Source organism: Carassius auratus, unplaced genomic scaffold (genome assembly GCF_003368295.1).
Source record: "Carassius auratus strain Wakin unplaced genomic scaffold, ASM336829v1 scaf_tig00026523, whole genome shotgun sequence".
NCBI classification, from domain to species: Eukaryota; Metazoa; Chordata; class Actinopteri; order Cypriniformes; family Cyprinidae; genus Carassius; species Carassius auratus.
Genome location: NW_020525524.1, coordinates 25713 through 47566, shown reverse-complemented (window position 1 = coordinate 47566; position 21854 = coordinate 25713). Strand labels below are relative to the sequence as shown.

Here is a 21854-nt window from a genome sequence, read left to right as displayed (position 1 = left end):
TTCTCATAAATCAAGTCCTTAATTAATCAACCTGTTTTGCCTAATTAGCAGTCTAAGCGAAAAAGGAAATGCATCAGGAGACAATAAATTTTTAGGACACTAACATGCTTATGGTATTATACTTGTAAACATTTCTACCTTGTCAAATGTCCTTCGTTATAACAGAAAGAGATCTTACCACAAAAATAAATGAGAAGAGATGATGCCAACCCCTCAGAGGACCTCAGATGATGCTAGCCTTGAAACAACATTTTGCTATATTTGATTGCATCGTATAATAATTGATTTTAATAATCTTCATCGTCTGTTTGATTTAAATTTTTTATTTTTCCATACATTTCTGTCATATGCACATAAATTACAGTCACCACTGATAAGCTACTACTAATTATTATAGAAGCGTAATTTTCTGTAAAGTTGCTTTGCAATGATTTGAATCATAAAAAGCACTAAACAAATAATTCAAGTTCATAAACTTGAATTGAATTGAAATGTTTCAGAGATGTTCTTTAGCATTTCTCAACAGTTTGTTGTCCTGGCATGCCTTCGCACAAGTCTAGGTTGTCTTACATGGATAAAAAGTAGTAAACTGTCTTCAAATGTGTGTTTATGCTCTTCATCAGATTTGTAGAACATGGTGAAATTTTAATAAGCGCACAAACCTTTCAGCATTTGCTTTTTTTGCATTCCTTCTTTTTGATGTTTTGCAATCGGTTTATGAGATCACAGCAGAATGAAATCTTCAAAGCTTTTCAGCGTTTCCTAGTTGATTATGTTAATAGTTTCTTCCAAGCTATTTGAGCCCATGGTACTTGTGTGATATTCATTTGAAATTCATGATATTTTACTGTAGGGAGGAAATCAGGTGCAACCTGCTGCCTAAACCGTCAGTCACCCTCAGTTGGTTACTGCCTCCCATGCTGGCCTCAGTAACCATCTGTTTAGAAAGGATGTCCAGACCTTAGTCATGCTGACATCTCGTCTACACTGTATGCAAGCAACATGACGTGACAAAATTAGCATGCTCCAGTTTTAATCAAGAAAACTGTATAGACCACAAAAGTGTGAAAAGCATAACTGCAATGTGCAGACAGTGTAGGCAGCCTTGTTGATTATATCGGGACTGTTCTATACTAGTTTTGTTGTGTTTTCAGGAATTTCTAATAGTGTAGATAAGTTACAAAAGGCAATGAGAAAAAGAGTTCAGCTTTTTAATCTCATTTCAAAAGCTGATCTGTGCTTATAGGCAAAATAAATGTAGGCATAACAGTGTCAATATTGCAATGCTTTAATTTTTGTGTGTGTGATATTTAAATAGTGGCTTTCAATTTATGCTTCAATAGCAAAACATATTTTGCATTTAAATTTTACATTAAATCTGCATTAAATCTCCTTTAGCAAATTGCTTCAGTATTAATTTTCATCAGTTTTCTTGTAGAAAACAAAAAACAATCAGAAGTTTAGGGTCATTAAGAATTTCTTTTTTAAATAAATTATTAGTATTATTCCTATAGGTATTAGTACTTTAGTTTTATTTAATCATTGAATGGATCAAAAGACTAAATGATGTTATAGACATTTATGTTACCAAACATTTCTGTCAAATAAATGCTGTTCTTTTCTATTAATCAAAGAATCCTGGCGGGAAAAAAGCATGTTGAGAAACAAATCAGCATAAAAAAAAATCAAATGATTTCTGAAGGATTATGTGACAATACTGGCTTCTGAAAATTCAGCTTTGCGTTAGAGGAATAAATTACATTTTAAAATATATTTAAATAGAAAACAGTAATTTTGTTTTGCAATAATAAAATGTAATTATATTTCATAATATTTCTGCTTTTACTTTTGATCAAATGCAGCCTTGGTGAGCAAGAAAACATTTTCACTAGCATTTAATCTAACAGTTCATCTAATGTACTAATTATTTATGCCAAATTAACTGTAATTCACAGTCCCTTGTGATTTTTAGTCTAAAATATCCGTGATCTATGTTTTTAATGACTCGTTCATGACCATCTGCTAGTTGTATTATGTACCGCTTGTATTAAAGTATGTTTATCCAGCTCATTGCAAGCTTCTACGTATATTTATAGCCTGCTTGCTGTGTTTTTTGTTTTTGTTTTTTGTTTTTCATGGTTGCCTCTGCCCATATTAAAGACAGTTATGAGTCACTTCTCACTTCAGTCTGGGAAACCATGACTCATTCAAGATCTGTTTCAGCAACCAATGCCCAAAATACTCTGGCATGGAGTCACCCCATCTTTAAGTTGGAAAGCCTGCTTAGGAATGCCCTGATTGACTTGAGGAGTGGAATTTCAGCTGTTTATCTCACACCTGATTTCCTTTTGAATAAGCAACAGTAATTTGTAGAACTAAATGAACTGGCACAACTGCATTTACTCCTGAAGGACTTTGCCATTCTATTTCTATATTGCAAAGGGAACTGAAGCAAGCTAGATGTGAATGCATTGTGGGACATTTCCCATGAAGTGGCAAAAAATAGCTTGCTTTTTTCAAAGAGATCCATTCTTTCAAACACCATTTGTTCACATCCTTTATACTGGCATGTGAATATGACAGTAACCCTCTGAATAAGAGACAGCTAACCTTATTTTGAGCACAATAGTTCATTGTTGAAACTATTGATGTCATTGTTGAATTTCCAGCTGGAAAATCCCCCCAAGATGAGCTCTTATCTGAGTTGTGTTGGGTCATTCTGTTTAGTTGTGTCTGGTTTTTCTCCTGACATGCAGTCTCAAGCAGCCACGTCCCGCAACACAAAGTGTGAGCTCATGCAATCTGCAGATAGTGGTTCGCTTATATATTTCACAAGGATATGCACAATGATTCATCAAATGTTCTCACAACCAGAGCATCAGACAGGCATAGAGTTCATGTGTAGGTCAATGACCGTTACATTGGTGTGGTGCATGGTTAACAAATCTAATGTACTTAATTTGTAATATGTTTTATATCGATGTTATTATATAATATTTACTGTATATTAGGGGTGCTCCGATCACGATCGGCCGATCGTTAATGCGCATCTCCTCAGTAAAGCCGGTTTTCTAATCAGCGGTTAATTCCATCAGGTGCTTGATTTCACATAGAGCAGCTGTTACTACACAGAGCCGTTGTTAACTGAGCAGATGCGCCAAAAAACGCTGAAAATGAAGTTGATTTGCGCATCTTCTCTATTAACAACGGCTCTGTGTAGTAACAGCTGCTCTATGTGAAATCACGCACCTGATGGAATTAACCGCTGATTAGAAAACCGGCTTTAGCCTACTGACGAGATGCGCATTAACGATCGTCCGATCGTGATCGGAGCACCCCTACTGTATATATAAAAAGTGAGAGAGCATAATATTTAAATCTTTAAATTTATTCTTTTATTGGAGACATTTGTACATGCATATATTCATTTATACATAGATATATTTGTATATATTCAGACTTTTTTTTTTTATGTTTATTCTAAACAAACACTCTTGTTTATGTTTATGGAAAACTAAACCGGCAGAAATTAATGCATTAAATAATTAATTAAGGTAAACTTAAAAACATAAAATAATTAATGTAATGTATAATAAAAAATCAGTTTAGGACTAAATGTTTTTTTGTTTTTATAAAAGTGATGATTTAAAAAAAAAAGAAAGAATTGTATTTGTTTTATCAAGTCATATATTCCTGTATTTATGTTCGATTCTTTCTTTCCTCCTTTGTTCATCGGTCAAGTTTTATAGTAAGTTGCTTTGGATAAAAGTTTCTAAAAACATTTTATCATATTATTTTAGTTATTAGCTAATAATTTCTCCTTTTTACCATGTTAAACCATCTCATTTCAGCTTGTTTTAAAATACAGCATACTGTGATTCTCAGAAAGCTCTTCAGTGGTTGGAACTGAAAGAAGAGCTGCTGTAATCAGGTCAGGATGAAATTAGGCCAGGCTTCTCTTGGTGGTCATAACGGCCATATTACCCCCTGAAGTAGGAGGCTTTGAGTTATATGTACTTTTTAATAATTGTCTTGGTGATTGTGTGGAAAATGGGGTCACCACACTTGTGCTGTGTTATCAACTATTTAATGTTTGTCCATGTGGGATCTAACGGACTTCTTTACTTGAACTTAACTTTTGTTGAGTTTAAATGGAAACCCTAAAGTAAAAATCACAATTACAACTGCTCTCTGAACCAACTTTGAAAGGGATACTTCACTCAAAAATAAAAATTCTGTCTTCATTTACACCAATGATCCTCAAATCTGGCTCGCGAGATCCACTTTCCTGCAGAGTTTAGCTCTAACCCTGATCATACAAACCTCAGTCTGCTAATCAATGTCTTTAGGATCATTAGGTCATTAAATCACAGGTAGGTTTGTTTGATTAGGATTGGAGCTAAACTCCGCAGTAAAGTGGATCTCGCGAGCCAGATTTGAGGATCACTGATTTACACAGTTGTAATTTACAAAAAACTTGAGGGTGAGTAACTGAATTTCCATTAACAACAATCCCTTTTAGCATTGAACTTTAACCTGCTCCATTTGTGTTTTGTGGTACTTACATTTTCTTCAGAAAATGTAAAATTGAGAAAAAAAAATTGTGCTGAAATCTCTTTGTAATAAATTAAATTAAACTTAACTATCCAGAATTTTATGTATACGCAGTTTATCTGACTTTGTTCCTAGAGTGTGTACATGCTCATTTCCATCAAAGGAGTTTTCGCTCTTGCATTTGAAACCATATTGCTGTTGACAGTGGATCTAGGTCGGGGAATTAGGGGCTTAATAAATTAGGGAGACTGCTGGGTTGGTCAACATCGTGGGCATTTTAACAAATGCTTTCTAATTATATTTCCATTCAGTCCTGGAGGAGCAGAAACCGAATAGGATATTACTGTACCACGTTTGTTTCCACAGCAACCGGTTAAGCCTAGTTTTGCACTTGAATGAGTTTTTAGTGGACCACTTTTCTCAGAATAATTTGTCTTTTCATAACCCCTTTTCATTGTACTGCTTGTGCAATACACAATACTTCGAGCAGCATTGTAACGATGCTTATCTGCATCATGGTCATGGTTGTCTGACAGAGTCATGCATCAGTGTTGATGATGAAACATGCTGTAATTCCCTCTGTTTATGTGCATGGTATTTTTCTTTTTCAGAGCGCCATCTCTGAATGAATTGTCATACTGGTGATATCTCATTAGTGTGCGTAGAGCGAGCGAGTGACAGCTGCTATCAGACATTTCTCTGTTATGTGCTTTATTGGGAGATGTGTTAATGATTCACAAGCTGATGCTAAGATAACCAAAGCCAAGATGCTGAAATGCCATTTGTTAGAGTGAGCAATTGCTATTCAACAGCAAATCTTTACTAGAATGGTTCAAAATAATTGGAGCTCTTACTAGGTCCTCCTTTCAGCTTTTCAAGTGTGATAATAGAGTAGAAACTACCATATTTTCCGGACTATAAGTCGCACTTTATTTCATAGTTTGGCTGGTCCTGTGACTTATAGTAAGGTGCAACTTATTTATTCAAATTAATCTGACATGAACCAAGAGAAATGAACTAAGAGACCTGAACCAAGAGAAAACATTACCGTCTCCAGCCGCCAGAGGGCGCTCTATGCTGCTCAGTTCTCCTGTAGTCTACACTGAAGACATAGAGCGCCCTCTCGCGGCTGTAGACGGTAATGTTTTCTCTTGCTTCTAAATAAATGCGACTTATAGTCCAGTGCGACGTATTGATGTTTTTTTCCTCATCATGACGTATATTTGGACTTATGCGACTTATTATAAGGTGCGACTTATAGTCCGAAAAATACGGTACTTGTTTTGTTGTAGAAGTATATGTGAGGGATAATGCACAGTCAACCAATTATTCCTGCAAAATAAATCTGGATCAGGTCTTCTGTCATCCTCAAGAAATGTATTTTGAAGTAATGAATATAAATATGACCACTTGTAAAAAAAAAAAAAAAAAAAAAAAAAAAAAAGTGGTTATTTGTGTTATTGTATTATATTACTTGTTGACCTCTGCTTAGAAGAAATATTCTTGTGTTTATTACATGGATTACAAATCTATGAATATAGTTTTTTAACATATTTGGCTAAAATCTAAAGGTTTATGCTTACTGTATAATCTTCAATAATGTAAAACATTATATTCACACGTAGTGCAGTTTTATATTGTCTTGTTTGTAGATTAACTTCTGCTTAGAAAAATAGACCACTATCAATGTCCTAATATTACAATATTAATCTAGATAATTTTATTAATCTGCCACATTACTCTTAATTTATTCTTGCAAACTAGGCTCATACTCTTTTGCCTTTATTGTGGTCATGCAGAGCCATCGTTGTGTACTATTGTACTATTATACACTCCATTTTTTACGGTTGCCAACATGTTTTTGGCTTTCTATATTAAGCAACTGCCCTGAATTTGAACTTGCTTGTTTTGAGACCATTACCTTTGACATACTAACACTTTTGCTGTTTATGTGTGACAACAGCCTCTTTGAAACTCCACTAGTGTCACTTTGGAAATTCAGATATCAAAATCCTAATCATTAGTCCAAAGTTAGTTTAAAGCTGACACATGCTGCTAATTGGCCATCAGCTCATCTGTGCGAGCAATTGTGACTGAGACATCAGCAATTGTGCAGTTGTCCATTATTGGTTTTGAAGAACTGCCATTGAGATAGATAGCATATATGTTTTTTTTCTAGCTTTCACATGTGCAGTAAATATTTAATAAAATTTGGAGCAGTCGTGTCATGTCACTTTTATCCACAGGCTCGGAGTAAGGAATGTCTACGGAGGAGAAGCCTGAAGCTCCCATGTATGTCTATGAGTCGACGGTGCATTGTGCCAACATCCTCCTGTGCCTGAATGAACAGCGGAAGCAGGACGTCCTGTGTGATGTGACAGTGTTAGTTGAGGGGAGGGAGATCCGTGCCCACAGGGCAGTGCTGGCAGCTTGTAGTCAGTATTTCTCCCTGCTGCTCAGGGGCCAGACGGAACATGAGCCGCTCATCAACCTGCCACAGAAGGTGAGTGTCCTCATTTGGCAGAAGTACAGATTCAGCATACATTAACACCCTGCGAAGATACACCTGAAAGACCTGCACTGAAAACCTCACAAATATCCCAACGGTGCTAGATTAGGTTAACTATGAGATCTATGAAATCTTTTATTTTTTGAAGATGACTGCATATAAACATCTTTATTGTCATTTCTTTGTTAATTAATTTAGTTTGTCAGGACTACTTTTATATTTTTGTGGATAAGGTCATTGATCAGACAAGTTATTGCAGAGATAATTATGCCTGCCTTGAAAATTAAAAGCTGTGATTTCAACAGAGAATACATTTTATGGTTTGCATTATTTGTGATTGCGTTTAGAGTGAATGTTGTGTACCATGTCATGAAAAATACTGTGTAAATTGAAGAATGTCTGAAATAGTCATTTGAAAATGTCTTGACATTTCTGTAGTGAATATACACTACCATTCAAAAGATGGATGTTACTACTTTTATTCAAACAATGACTTGTTAAATATATTTGTAAAGAAATTTGCAATGTTTTCAAAAGATTTCTGCTTACAATGCTTCAACTTTCTATTCATCAAGGAAATTATAAAAACATTTATTATGATTTTCTTAAATTATTAAGCAGCAGAACCCTTTTTAATGTTAATTAAAGAAATGTTTCCTAACACCAAATTAGCATATCTTTGTTACAAAATATGTTTCAAATAGTTTTTTTATCTTTCTGTTAATCAAAAATAAAAAGTGTTTCTTAAGCACCAAACAGCATATTAGAATGATTTCTAAAGGATCATGTGACACTGCAGACTTTCAAAATTCAGCTTTGTCATTTAAAGGAACAAGTAATTTTTTTTTATATTTGAATATATTATGTTTTTTATATTGTGGTTGATATATATATAACTGTATCAACTTAGTTTCCTTTTAGGAATATTGTTTTCTAACATCTAGAAATGTTTTTCTTTGTGTACTGATAGATAGACCAGTCCAACAGGAATGTGTCAGTGAAGAAAACATGTTCATCGTCTGCAGCTTTGAGTTGGCTTAATTGCTTATGTTGTTTACCAGGACTGTTACCTCTCAGAACTTCATTCAGCTTGAATGAAGAATGATTTATTTATGGCTGAGCTTTTGTGTTGTAATACTTTAGGTGCTTTGCGAACTCAAGGCAAGCTCAAACTTATATTACAATATCCCAGATATGTCAGAAGCCCCTTTTGCCTCTGTTTATATATTAATTATCATTCATCTTCAAAACACTTAATGTCAAATTGTATTCTACAATGACCGGGAAATAGGCTTCATATCTCATTCTCTCCTCAGAGCCATGCTGAGCTGCTTTATAGTGTGGAGTCTCTGCTTTCTGCTTTGTGTGTTTGTGTGTTTGTGTGTGTGTGTGTGTGTGTGTGTGTCCCTGCCCGCTGCCTTCATTAGGATTGCTGGTTATAACATTAAAAGAGTCTCATATGGTGCTTGGCTTCCATAAAGACATGCTTCTGCAGGCGGCAGCTGCTTATGCCAGCTGAAAATAGATCCACAGAATGCTCAGCAACACCCCCCACCCACCCCACCCCAAAGCTTTTCTATTTATTAGCATCTCTGGGAAGACGGACTGAATGTCTGGGAGAGCTGTATTTTCAGCAGGATGACTTTCTATTTTAGAGATGATGTTCTTGGTGTGGTTGCACTGCCCCAAGCATTCATGGATACCTGTGAGAGCGATAGTGATTGAAAGGGATGAGAGGGGTTGGTTTATTTTAGTTCCTGACACTCTGCAGCTTAATTATTTTTATTACTTCACATAAAGCCTTGTAAGACCTTTATAGGAAGCTCAGATACTTTGTAGCATAGACGCAGTTATGATTTTAAATGTGATTTGAGGATGATCTGATTATTCTCCGTCACTTGTGGTCACAGTTTCTACAACAATATAAAGCAGCTGTTTTCGAGATTAATAATTATTAGAAATGTTTCTTGAGCACCAAATCACAATATTAGAATGATTTCTGAAGGATCATGTGAGACTGAAGGCTGAAAATTAAGCTTAGCCATCACTGGAATGAACTGCATTTTAATATATATTAAATTAGAAAACATATATTTTAAATTTTAAGAATTCACAATATTTTTACTGTATTGTTGATTTTTTAAAAAATGCAGCCTTGGTAAGCATAAAATAGTTATTTCAGAAACGTTTTAACAACTTCACTCCAAACTTTTGAACAGTTGTGTGTGTGTCTATATATCAGTCAATATCTAAGTAATTTTTGTATGCTCCGCTCTACCCTTTGTCATCATCTAACACTTAATCTTTACAAAATGTGTATCATTTAATAAAACTGTAACGTAATCGTTAGCAAAGATCAAAATAAACATCAGTTTTTCATACTGTAGAATGTCATAACTACATTCAATTATGTTTGAATTATTTTCATTCTTTTTTTCTTTTATATGTTTTTAGACAAAGTATTTTCAGATTTTAATGTCTACCATTAATTAGAAATATCAGTGCATCACTATTATTTAAGTCTTAAAGGTACAGTAGTAAACAGACTTTTTTAAAGAAGGTAGAAAATGAGTTGAAACCTTGAGTAACAATATAAGTGCTGTTTGGGAAAACAAATAAAACTTCACAAAAGTGCCGCTGAAAATACCACCGATGACCCTGGAATGTCAGCTTGTTTTGTTTTCTTTTTTAGATCACGGAGAAAGGCTTTGCTCCACTGTTGCAGTTTGCTTACACAGCCAAGCTGCTTCTCAACAGGGACAACATCCACGATGTTATGTGTTGTGCAGAACTCCTGGGAATGCACAACCTCGAAGACTCCTGCTTCCGCTTCCTACAGGCCCAGATGAAAAGTGAGGTTCCTGGCATGCACACCAGCAAGAATCCCCTTTCACCTCAGACCCTGGTTCAGAAACATCCTGATAATGGGTCAGTGGACCCGAAGGTACGGTTGAGTGTTTCCAAACCACCACTGTTCGGATCAAGCCTGCACCCTGAAAATGATCAATTAAAAGTCACCAACAACCTGCATCAATCAGACCAACCTCCAGATTTTGACATCCCTCATTATCCCAAATATAGAAAGTACCATCAGGTTCATGCAAAGCGCACCGCAACCACCTCCTCACACAGCAGTACCTCAAGCTTACACGGATCCCTGCAGGATACCGTCACCAGCAGCGATGCCCAGGGCCTTGATCTTTCCAAGGTCAAAGCAGAACCAGCAAGTGGGGAAGACTGTGTGGCACTGGATTTGTCGGAGTTGGAGCAGGACGGTCTGGTCAGGGGTAAAGGGAATGAGATGGAGATGGAAATGGAGTTTGAAGGAAGACAACTTAGTTCAACACCCATGGAATTGCCTGTGAGCAAACGTTCACCAGTGTGCCTGCGCTCCCTTGTTAAAAAGGAAGCCACGTCTTCGGATCATTGTCTTAGCAGTGATCTGCAACTCACCAGCAGAACCTCTCCCCTTCAAGAACAAGTTGCTCCAAATCAGGCCTTCGTTGGGGGACTTGGAGTGACATCCTCAAAGAAGGCTGAGAAATTAACTGATGGCGTGTCGCTCAAGTCACTTTCCTTTGAGATGATCTGCTCTCAAGAATCTGAACAGGAGAGCGACAGAAGAAGTGTCATCTTCTCCTCTCAAGCCCCCTACCATCTGGCGGCACCCGTTCACTCTTATCCGGGTGAGAGCTGTTTGGGCCAGGAGACTCCGGATGACTTATGGGCAGGTTCCAGCCAGTCATTCCCCTGCTCCCAAGCACTGTCCCCAACTTCTGTCACTCAAGAACCCGCATTGCCCTACCGCCGCCGGCCAAAGAGCAGCTGTCCGGTGCCCATTAAGATGTGTCCCCGTTCATCTCAAACCGAGAGCCACATCAGAACCTCCAGCTCTTGCTCTTCCTACTCCTACGCTGAGGATGGCAGTGGAGGATCTCCCTCCAGCCTGCCACAGTTTGAGCTCTCTACCTCTCCTTGTTCCACCATGGCGCGATGCCTGGTCCTTGAACACCAGGAGCATAGCATGTCGGGGCCACCAAAGATTAAGTTCGAGAAGTCCTACGACACTAATTCCAGTGATGAATCTGGATCTTTTTCTGATGGAGATAGCGAATCCTTTCCCTCCAAAGAGCTCAGTCAAGAGGTTGGTGTACGTTTGGAAATATTAGTTTTGGTCTAATGCACTGATATTTAGGATTATTTGGAATAATTGTTGCACATTCTGTGTTCAAAGTAAATAGCAAAGTGGAAATTAAAGCTTGAAGTGTAATGCTGAAATTGAGACATGGCTTAGTGCAATTATCAAATCACATAAATATAAGAGCTGCATGTCTCCGATGGTTGCATGGCTTTTGGCTTTCATGGCTCCCTTTGTTTTTTCCACCAAAAATCACCTCAATGTTTTGAAAATGTAAAATTTAGAAATTGAGACAGCAAAATGATACAGATTTTTATTTTTTCAGTTAAGTATTGCAATAGTAATATTCCTCGCCAAATTGGGCATCCCTGCATGCAGGCACAACAAACCTGGAACCCCCTTTTTTTATCAGACTATATCATGATCACAATTTTTATCATAATAATCACAAGTTCATTTTTCTGTTGCCTAAATAGTGCAGCCCTATTGGAGTGGTTAGCACACATATGGTGTTCAAATCCAAAAGAAAAGAAAAAGCCACATAAATAATTATGAAAAAAATAAACATTACAAAACATTCCAACATCCGATTTCTGAGCTTCTGGGATTAAGCAACAAGAATCAACTTGGCTAACGCTGGAGGGTTGCCATGGCAATAAGCTCTGAGCCATTCTTGTTTCTAAGGTCCCAATAACATAATTGCTCCTCCTCCTGACAACAGACACATTGCAAGTTCAAGAATCTGTGTATGATCATTTGTGCTCTGATTTAGTCGTTTGATTTTTGATGACCTAGTTGAGTAAGTTGTTGTCTATTCAAGTGACTACAAAGATTAAGTGTTTTTTGTTTGTTTGTTTGTTTTGTTTTTTTGTGGAATTCTTAAAGTTTTGAAAGCAGCTGCATAAAAACCCAGATCACAGCAGCTTTATGAAACTGATAGCTTCTACAATATGATTGAATGATCTTCCTTCTACATTGCTTTAAAATAGAGGATATATGTGCGCACCTATGACCAAACTTTAGTTCTGTGTGTGTATGTATGTATGTATATATATATATATATATATATATAACAAGATAAATGACTTGAAGCTACACTGAACAAGATAAGACTTGTTTTCATAGATTGTATCTTGAATCTAAATAGAATCTCTCTTCAAAACTTTGTACTTCAAAAATGAAAAGAAAAAAATCTGCAAGTAGGTTAAAATGTACTCTTATTAAAGATTAAAGAAAAAGCATTCTCTGAAAACAATATCTTCTGGAGTTTTGTTTCTTAAAGTGATAGCTCACCCAAAAATTTTCACTGTCAATTTGTTCCAAACCTGTATGGATTTCTTTCTTCCAAGCAGTTTTTTTAGTCCCCACTCTAGAACACGAAAGAATATATTTTGAAGAATGTGGTACTCAAAACTGGTTAAAAGAAAAATACTGTAGTATTTACATTAACATTTAATCATTTAGCAGATACTTTTATCCAAAGCGACTTACAAATGAGAACAATAGAAGCAATCAGACCAACAAGAGAACAGTATACAAATACCATGACGAGTCTCAGTTAGTCTAGTACAGAACACGTAGCCAGGTGTTGTTATTTTTTTTAAAGAATATAATAGACAAGAAAAGAAAAGGTAAGTGCTAGTATAAGTTGGTACCTTTTTTAGGGGTGAACTATCCCTTTAAGTACTTTTATCTAATTTCAGGTGTTTTTAGATATTAACTAGAAAACTGTTTATAATGATTGTCAGTAAAAATAGATGTTAACTATATAATGAACATTATGGCAAAAAAATTAAAAATAAAGTCATGGTATTTAGATGGTACTTCAAAATAATCCAAAGCACTATGGTAATACCATGCTATTTTTTTATTAGTCACAAATTAAAGAAAAAAAAACGTTATGCCAAAATGTTAAATTTGACCCAATAAAGTGTAGAAATCTCTGCAGAAAAGATCTTTCTATAGCCGTCTTTATTCTGCCCTTCACTCAGCCTGAGTTTAAAGCTCCCAGCTGCAGTTCCCCAGACAGAAGTGGGGCACCGGACCCCAGGCTGCCATCTGATGATGGGCCGCTTCACCTCACTGGCTAACAGATGAGCCCTACTTCACTGTATGAGTGCTTTCTCCCAGAAACCACCTGACTTCAGAAAGAAGGAGAGGAGAAAACGTGCCTGTGCAGCTGGAAGCCTAATCTGTCATTCTAGCCTTATTACAGAGCTCTCTGTAGTAGAGCGGTTAAATATAGACCTCCATTTTACACAGACTGAGCAGTGGCACAAGGACACAGAAGAGAGAGGGAGTAATCGTCATGGTGATCACTGTGACCAACTCCCTCAGCAGAGTTTTGAGTCAGGTTCCATCTTTGTCATTGCATAGAAATGAAATTTCAGTCGCTCTATTTGCAGAATATGTAATTGAACCATAATGTGTAGCTTATTACAATCACACATTACCAACCCACATAAAATCCTTCAGCACATATTAAAGAACAAAATGTAGACTCAGTGGCTTGCCGGAAAGGAAATTTATATATTAATTAATCACAAAGCATTTAATTATTAAACATCATTATTTAAAATAACTATTTAATATTTTAATATTTTTTAAGATATTATTTAATCCTGTGATGGCAAAGCTGAATTTTTTTAGCAGCCATTACTGTATACTCTAGTCTTCAGTGTCACATGATCCTTCAGAAATGATTATTATCATCAATGTTGAAAACAGTGTAACTGCTTAATATTTTGTCTGGATTCTTTGTTGAATATATAGTTCAAAAGAAAAGCATTTATTTGGAAAATAATATTTTAAAACATCATGAATGTCTTTGCTCTCAGAGTATCCTTGTTGAATAAAAGTGATCATTGTTAATATAAAATAGTAGTGATAAGATAAAAAATTGAGACCGAATGACTGATCTGATACTGAATCATTTTATCATTTAATAGCATTTATATGAAATCTATCAAGAATTTACACACACACACACACACACATATATATCTATATATATATATATATATATGTATGTATGTACATGTGTATACAAGTTTATTTTCCACTGCCTTTATCAGTGCTCTGGATGCAAATAAATAAAACATTTTCATACAAGTTAGATGGCAGTGTCATCTAGTGGTGAAGCACTATAAATTCTGTGAAGAAAGTGTCAAATTTACTATATATATATATATATATATATATATATATATATATATATATTTTTTTTTTTTTTTTTTGCCGTTTTTTTTTTTTTTGATGTTTCTTCCAGTATAAAATGTTGCATGCTGTAAAATATACATCTTAACTATAATGTGCTGTACACTTGCAGATCAAACTGCCTTTCTCAATAGACAATATCACAGAGCTTCCACGCAATGACTTTCAGCTGATGATTAAGATGCATACACTGACCTCAGATCAGCTAGACTTCATCCACAACTTGAGACGCCGCAGTAAAAACCGCATCGCAGCTCAGCGCTGCAGGAAAAGAAAACTGGACTGCATCCAGAACCTGGAGCGTGAGATTCACAAACTGGTAGGCCACGACCAACGAACTAAGAGCGTTTGCTTGCATAAGAATCTAGATTGTTCTATACCACCTTCATTATAGCATCTGTTTCTCCTCCGTTAGGTCTGTGAGAGACAGAAGCTCCTAACTGAACGCAGCCAGTTGAAGACCTGCATGGGGGAGCTGTGGGAGAACTTCTCCTTTTTGTCTCAGGAGGTCTGCAGGGAAGAACAATGGAGTCCAGAACAGTCTCGGTCTCTGTATAATCTACACCCAGAACCAGTTTCATCCAGTCCAACCGATACAGACCTTAGAATCTCTCCCAATCCCACCAGTATAGACGTCACTCTCACCTCACACAACAGCGTGGTGTTGTCTCCAGGCTTAACTAGCTGCCAGGCCGTAGCCGAACCACCACCACACTTACACCTAAGAGTCACTTCTGAGAGGTCAGAACCTTCCCACGTGGGCAGCTCAAGTGTGACAACTGATTTCTGCCAGGAAATGACAGAGAAGTGTACGACAGAAGAGCTGCCCGAGAGAAACTAAGTCTGGTCAATTGCATTGTTATCTGTTATTATGACAATTGGTTCTGTGTTCAAATTTTACTTTTTTCCCACTACGTTAAAGGACTGCTCTGTTGTGTTATCTTCATGGTGCATCACCTGATGTGTTTTGTTTGTGTGCGCATATGGATTTGTTCTATGATGATGCTAAAATCATTTCATTTTGAACCGTTCCTTCATTTTTTTCATATTAATTTTATGCTACCTAGTTTCTCAGATTTATCTCAGGAATTTCAGATTTTTGGCACAACTTTAAATCAAGCAACATATGCAAATGTGACATTGAGTGTTTGAAAGTGTTTTGTATCTTTTGTGCATCAAAGCATTCCTAACAAAATAGAATGATGGAGAAAACTAAACAGCTGCTCACCCCAATTTGCAAAAAGCCAAACAATCTGTTTGTCAGCATGGAGAAGTCAACATCTGATCATCTCTTTCTAAACTAGCATAATGGAGAGCTCTTCTACAGAATAGATGATGAAGCAGTGACGATTAGCCTGCATGTTCCCTCAAATATTTTGTGATGAAGCATCATTTGATATGGAAGCAATTTTCTACAGAAGTTCGGTTTTCTAGACTTTTCAAATGATTGATCAGGGAGGCCTGTTGTATAAAACTCCCCAAGCAAACTTCTGACTTTCAGTTATTCTGACGTTCATTTTGGCAGCTCACACTTAGATCTCTCAGATCTGATTTGATTCCTTCAGGGGGTTATGCACATGATAATTTTACTGCAGTCAGAAATCAAAGCAAATCAATATTATTTTCCTCTCTTTTTTTTTTTTTTTTTTTTTTTTTAATGGGTGGGTTGCAGTCCTTTATCATTTTTAAAATGATAATAAGTGTGTATACTTGTCCATAGTCCACTTTCAGTGTTTCATTAGTTTAATGGTCATAACAAGTTCTCAATTCACTGCTTCCTTCAGTTCGGTGTAATTTTCGCTAGTCTTATAACACTTTTTACATGTTTGATTTAATAACGGGGTGAAAAATCAAGCCTTAAAGTAACAAGAGTTGAAAAAGCTTAATGCTGCATTTCTATTTTTGTTTCTAATGTTGTGTGGTAAGCTACCGTGTGTAAGAGCCACTCACATCCGCTTCGTCACAATACTAAAGTTCAAAGCAGAGATGGGGTATATGTTTTCATGTTTTAATTAATTTAGTCTGTTTACTTTAAATTATTGTGAACTGCATGGTTTAAGATTTAAGGCATGATTAAGCTTTGTTTAATATTTGGTTTTACCAAACCGTTTGGGAATCTGATTAAACATTGATTGAGCAAAATCAATCAGAAAAGCTTTGGCCTTAAAAAAAAAAATTGCTAATTTGTGCACCACAAAAAAAAGGATTCTCAAATAATTGACTGTCAGGACATCAGATATGTCCTCATGATGTTTATTGAGTCTTCAGAATTCTGTGCATAATCTGAATTTGTATTCTCATGAGTATGGATTTGGATAAATCAATTAATCATACCTTTGTTATATGATGCACCACAGTTGTGATATGAATATTATGATAAGGGGCAAAATTAATATTGATTATTAGTTTACAATGCAGTAGGGAGAGTTTTGAGATCACCGAGCTACCTGTAAAATCGATATACCTCTCATCACGGACAAGGTCTGTAGCAGAACTGGTTTACAACCTTTTTAAAAGTTGTTTTACAATCATTTATTTTATGTAGATTTTGTATGTATTGTACATATTCTGTTAATAGGTATTTGTGGAATTCTTTGAAAATGATTGTTTCTTTTTTTCTTTTGTTAATTAAATCTCAAAAAGTTGTGACCTCAATGTTCATAATCTGTGTTTGTTTCATTCTTGAGTGTGTCCACATTGAATTTGTCTACTAGGATATTAAATAAATTGCCAAGCATATTTTATGCAGATTGAATGCGTTTTGCATCATTTGCTCTGAGGAGTTTAAAATAGGCACGATCTGTATTCACCCTGAATTCAAACACAAACCCTTTTGGAAATGAGAAAACTTTTATTTTCTTCTGAATTTGATGTAAGAGTCCATCAGCTTGCATCACATTTTATGGATGCAAGCGAAATGATTTTAAAATGTTATTTTTTGCCAGCTGTCGAAAGGTCTGAAATTTTTATAAATATGCACAGATGTCTTTTGTACAGTTTCTTAGAGAGCTCAACGCGCTGCAAATTATAAAAGCACCTGCAAATAAAGAAAACAACTTAATCAATTAGACAACAAACACACTGCGAATACTCACAATAGAAGCAAATGAAAAAAATGCACTACAAATACAATTATTGTGTGCATTTGCAAGGCGTTTCTTTATTTGTTTTCCTGTGTGCATTTGTAGCACCTGCTGTCAAACTGATGTAGAGGTTGTTTTTTTTTTAGCTGTTGCTTTATTTGTGTATGTTTTCTGAAGTTGCAACGCATTAAGCTCTCCATACCAGCCACCATACCTTTGGCTTCCATAATTGGACATGGAAAAACGGTATAACATGATTAACTGGTAAATTAAGGTGCTTAGAATAAAAAATGAACAGTACAAAACAGCACAACTTATACCACGTTGAAACTGTGTTAAACCAGTGCTATCCTGCAGAGCATTTGTCGCTGATATCTCCATTCATTTCTGCTCATGAACGGCCTGTTACATTCCTGTTGTCCTTCTGCGCTTCTTAATTTCACTTTTTCATGATGGAAGAGATATCCAAGAATACACTCTGTAAAAAAAAAAAAGAGGACATTTTTCATATCAGTAAACAAATTTGGCACACATCTGAGAAATAACAATCACCAGTAAGTATCTATTTTTAGTATTTATTATATATAAAATCTAAAACATAAACACTCATCAATATAAACAAAATTTTGCTATTAATATTTATTATAATTAATAAATAATGTTGAATGTAACAGGCGGAATCTGATCTAGAAATAAATACATTTTTCTGTTCCAAAATTTCATTTTGGATAAAGAAGCCTATGAAAGCCTCTATATGACCAGTTTAGTAGCTGGATGTCATTTGTGTCTACTTGCCATAGACATCCGTCTTCCTCCCCCTGGTGGTGGGTTCATTGGCAGGTCATTGAGGGAGCCCAGCTCGGACTCTGAACTCCTTGTGGAGGGACAGGACGGACTGCCAGAAAAGCTGTCCGAGGGCATACGGACCATAAAACTGGCTTTCCTGTTAGGTTGACAGAAGTCGCTCTCTGAAGACTCCCCAGCATCGTCCCCCAGTTCTGGCACACGACTGGGCCTGTGCAGAACGTTGCGAAGGCAGGCTGGTATTTCTGTATGAACCTCAGGACCCAGATGACCCGAGTTAAAAGGCATAACATCCCTCTCTGAGCCGTTACTGCTCTCTAGACGCTGGCCGCGGTTTTCCCGGTCCTCTAGTAACTCCATGGACCCTTGGGAGTGCAGTTCATGGATCATTCCCTGGCTTGGCTGCCGCATTTGCCGGGGCTGCTGGGTTATGCAGGACACTGGGAGGGTGGCTGCGGTGAAACTGTTGTGCTGCAGCATGTCGTTGCTCGAGCCGACACAAGCACTGGTTAGGAACAGTGGAGGGTCCATTTGCCCCTGTTGGATAAACGTTTTCAACTGGGGGTTTTTGTGGGGGGACATATTCGTCATTACACACAGTTGCTGAATGGTCGAGTGCTTGGGTTTGCAAAGACTTTTGTCCTCAACAAACTGGAGTCCTCTTAGAGTCTGTTTAATTTTTTTCACCCCCAAGTGGGATATTTCCAAGAGGTTCAGGAACAGCGAAACCCCTGCGATGACAATCATGAAAACCATGAAGATGGTCTTCTCCGTCGGCCTGGAGACATAACAGTCCACGCTGTTCGGGCAAGGCACCCTCTCACACTTGTACAAAGGATCCAGTCCAATCCCATATAAGATATACTGCCCAACAATGAATGCCACTTCTACCACTGATCTGGTAAGGATATGAATTATATATGTACGCAGCAAGGAGCCCCTCAGAGGAGCCTTACTAATTTTCTTTTGATCTTCTAGTTTCCTCAGTTCCTTCTCCAACTTCTTGTGCTCCTCCAAGAGGGCTTCCATCTCTTCCAGTTCAGCTCTCAGCTGGATTTTCCTCTTGTGCCGTTCTTTCTCCAAAGCCCTCAGCCGGTACAGAGCATGTCCCATGTATACCAGTGAAGGTGAGGAAACAAAAATGATCTGCAGTACCCAGAAGCGAATTAGCGATATTGGGAACGCCTGGTCGTAGCAGACGTTCTTGCATCCCGGCTGGTCCGTGTTGCAGATGAACTCACTCTGTTCGTCCACCCAAACGTCCTCAGCCGCCACGCCGAGAACCAGCATCCGGAATATGAACAGGATGGTCAGCCATATTTTACCCACGATGGTGGAGTGGATATGGACCTCCTCTAAAATGCTCCCCAACAAGTTCCAGTCCCCCATCTTCACCGCCACATGTCCGTGCTTAGTTTAAGACAAAAAATAGGAGTTTAGACTACTGTTCAAGTTGGTTTATTCTTTTTTTTTTGCATTTATACATTAGCCATCATGCATAAGGCTTTTTGCATGTATTCGACAAACAAAAAACAATAAATTCCAAGTCTAGAAAGTCATGCACATGGATCAACAAACTGCTTGTATGTAATTTTGCCAAAATAATAGTCCATAGCCAGTCAAAGCTTTTTTCCACAGAACCAAACTAAAATGAACTTACGTTTCAGTGAGATTTGCTGTCTTGTTTCCTTAGTATATAAACAGTCATTTTTTCCCAAACAAGGAAAATCATTTCTTCATTTTACAGCCATGGAGTTTGCACATTAAAACGCAGCCGGTCTCTCCACATAATGTCGGCTACAGTGAATGCTCCCCACAGTTGTCGCATGCAGCGAGTTCACAGGATGTAGAAATTGATCAGGAACTGACAGGACAATGCCCCATGGCAGATCTTATCAAGCAATTGCTAAAAAACAGCACCCACACACACATAAAAAGTTGCTCGCGATGCCAACCAACCAAATGTCCCCTATACAGTCAATACAGTATATTCTGCCACACAAAAAGTCATGATATTTTTCTCTAGTGAGCCATTTTCTTGCAAACCCAACTACATATTGGCTCGAACAGAAAATGGGTTTCAAACTTTTGTAAGCATGTATATCCACCCTATTTAACCATTAATCTTTTGTGTAATCTATAATGCTAGTCAATTAAAGCCCAGTTTCATAGCTCCTAACTGCAATGTGCACATCTGTTAGATAGAGATTTCAATAAAGGATATCTAACCCTGCACCTCGAACAAAATGAACCATATCAATTTTATCAACTCTATTTCACCGTTTTCCTTTGTTTCCCTTTGAGTTTTTGCCGAAGCTTTCCATGTTGTTTACGTTTGCGAGCACTCAATGTCAAATGAAAGACCTTGCAGTCGATTGCATCATGCCCCCCTCCTAAACTCAATCCATCAATACCGCAGTGATTTGTTTAGCATGTACTTTTTTCTAGTTTTATATGGCACAAATCTCATTACAAGCGTATTTTCACAGTATTGTGCATTAACCCTATAAATCCAATAGCGATTGATTTAAAAAACATGGTTTTGTATTGAAAGGGGGTTGGGGGGGGGGACAAGCCATGATCCACCAGTCAGCATACGCACGTGATTTTGTTATCCTGATTCGTCCCTAGCCGAACCTTTCAGGCACTGCACAACTGGATCATCTCACCGATCACACTACATGCTTCATAAAATGACCAGCCATCCCTCAGGGCCTTTAATTAGCTTTCCATCACATGCTGACAGAGTCAATGGGAGATTGATTTGATTTTCCCTTGCAGAAGCTTGAACTGCAAATGCCAAAAGTCACATCAGGGACGTTGCATTACATAATGAGTTCATATGGTACCACACAAAAGGCAGAAAACCATCTATTGGTCATTATTCTGCGGTGGTTCATTGTGTCTAATTGCCTTGATCAGGGCCAAAATGTGCACTGAATTTTTGAGGAACAGGTTGTTGGGTATTGCAACTAGGTAAAATTGTAGTGCAAAAGTCATAGGCTATGTGCTGAAACCTACTACATGGTCATTGTCCCCAAATAAACCATTTCCCACCATTGTGAATGGGTCCGTATTTTGGTCCCTGCACTCTTCCTTCAGTTTTTTTTATATTTGTAGCTAATCTGTTCAATGTTCCTGTCGAACCCCGCTGCAGCCATCTCACGTTAAATTTGGTGCAACACTGGTTTCGTGTGTGAAGCTCCCTCTAATTTACTCTGGACTTCTGTAGAGGACCTGAGTGCAAGAAAGCAGCTTGGTTCCTTCTCGGATCACTGTTGTTTTTGCTTAATCATGTCCATTGTGTTTAGCGTGCTTCAAAAACGGTGGTCAAAAGTTTCTGTTCGTCTTGTTTGTCAAAATAACATCGCCCCCAGCCCCTGATGCAGTTTTTACAGTTGTAAACCATTTTTACTTCTAGACCAGCGATATTTTGTTGCTAATGAACCACTTTTCCTGGTTCAGAGCTGGTGCTTTGGGTATCAAAAGACAAAGAACCGATTTAAAACTACTGTAAGCTCTGGCTCTGAACCAGCACTCAAACTGCCAT

At 37.2% G+C, this 21854-nt stretch overlaps 2 protein-coding genes across 4 annotated transcripts in view; one reads left to right on the top strand and one right to left on the bottom strand.

Annotated features, from left to right (window-relative positions):
• The window catches only part of LOC113078762 (transcription regulator protein BACH2-like), a 32146-nt gene extending 16466 nt beyond the window's left edge, over positions 1–15680 (top strand). Inside the window, exons 2-5 of one of the 3 annotated variants that reach the window (XM_026251056.1) lie at positions 6801–7057; positions 9756–11207; positions 14530–14736; positions 14833–15258. In XM_026251056.1, coding sequence (XP_026106841.1) covers positions 6815–7057; positions 9756–11207; positions 14530–14736; positions 14833–15258 — 2328 coding nt within the window. In that variant the 5' untranslated portion in view covers positions 6801–6814. Of the gene's footprint in view, positions 1–6800; positions 7058–9755; positions 11208–14529; positions 14737–14811 lie in introns of those variants that run through there. The other 2 variants (XM_026251058.1, XM_026251057.1) reach the window with 2 other exon arrangements.
• A 2569-nt stretch (positions 15681–18249) lies between these two features.
• Positions 18250–19693, bottom strand: LOC113078769 (gap junction alpha-10 protein-like). The gene has a single exon (XM_026251069.1). The coding sequence runs from the start codon at positions 19691–19693 to the stop codon at positions 18278–18280; it is 1416 nt and encodes a 471-aa protein (XP_026106854.1). The 3' UTR covers positions 18250–18277.
• Positions 19694–21854: the final 2161 nt, after the last annotated feature.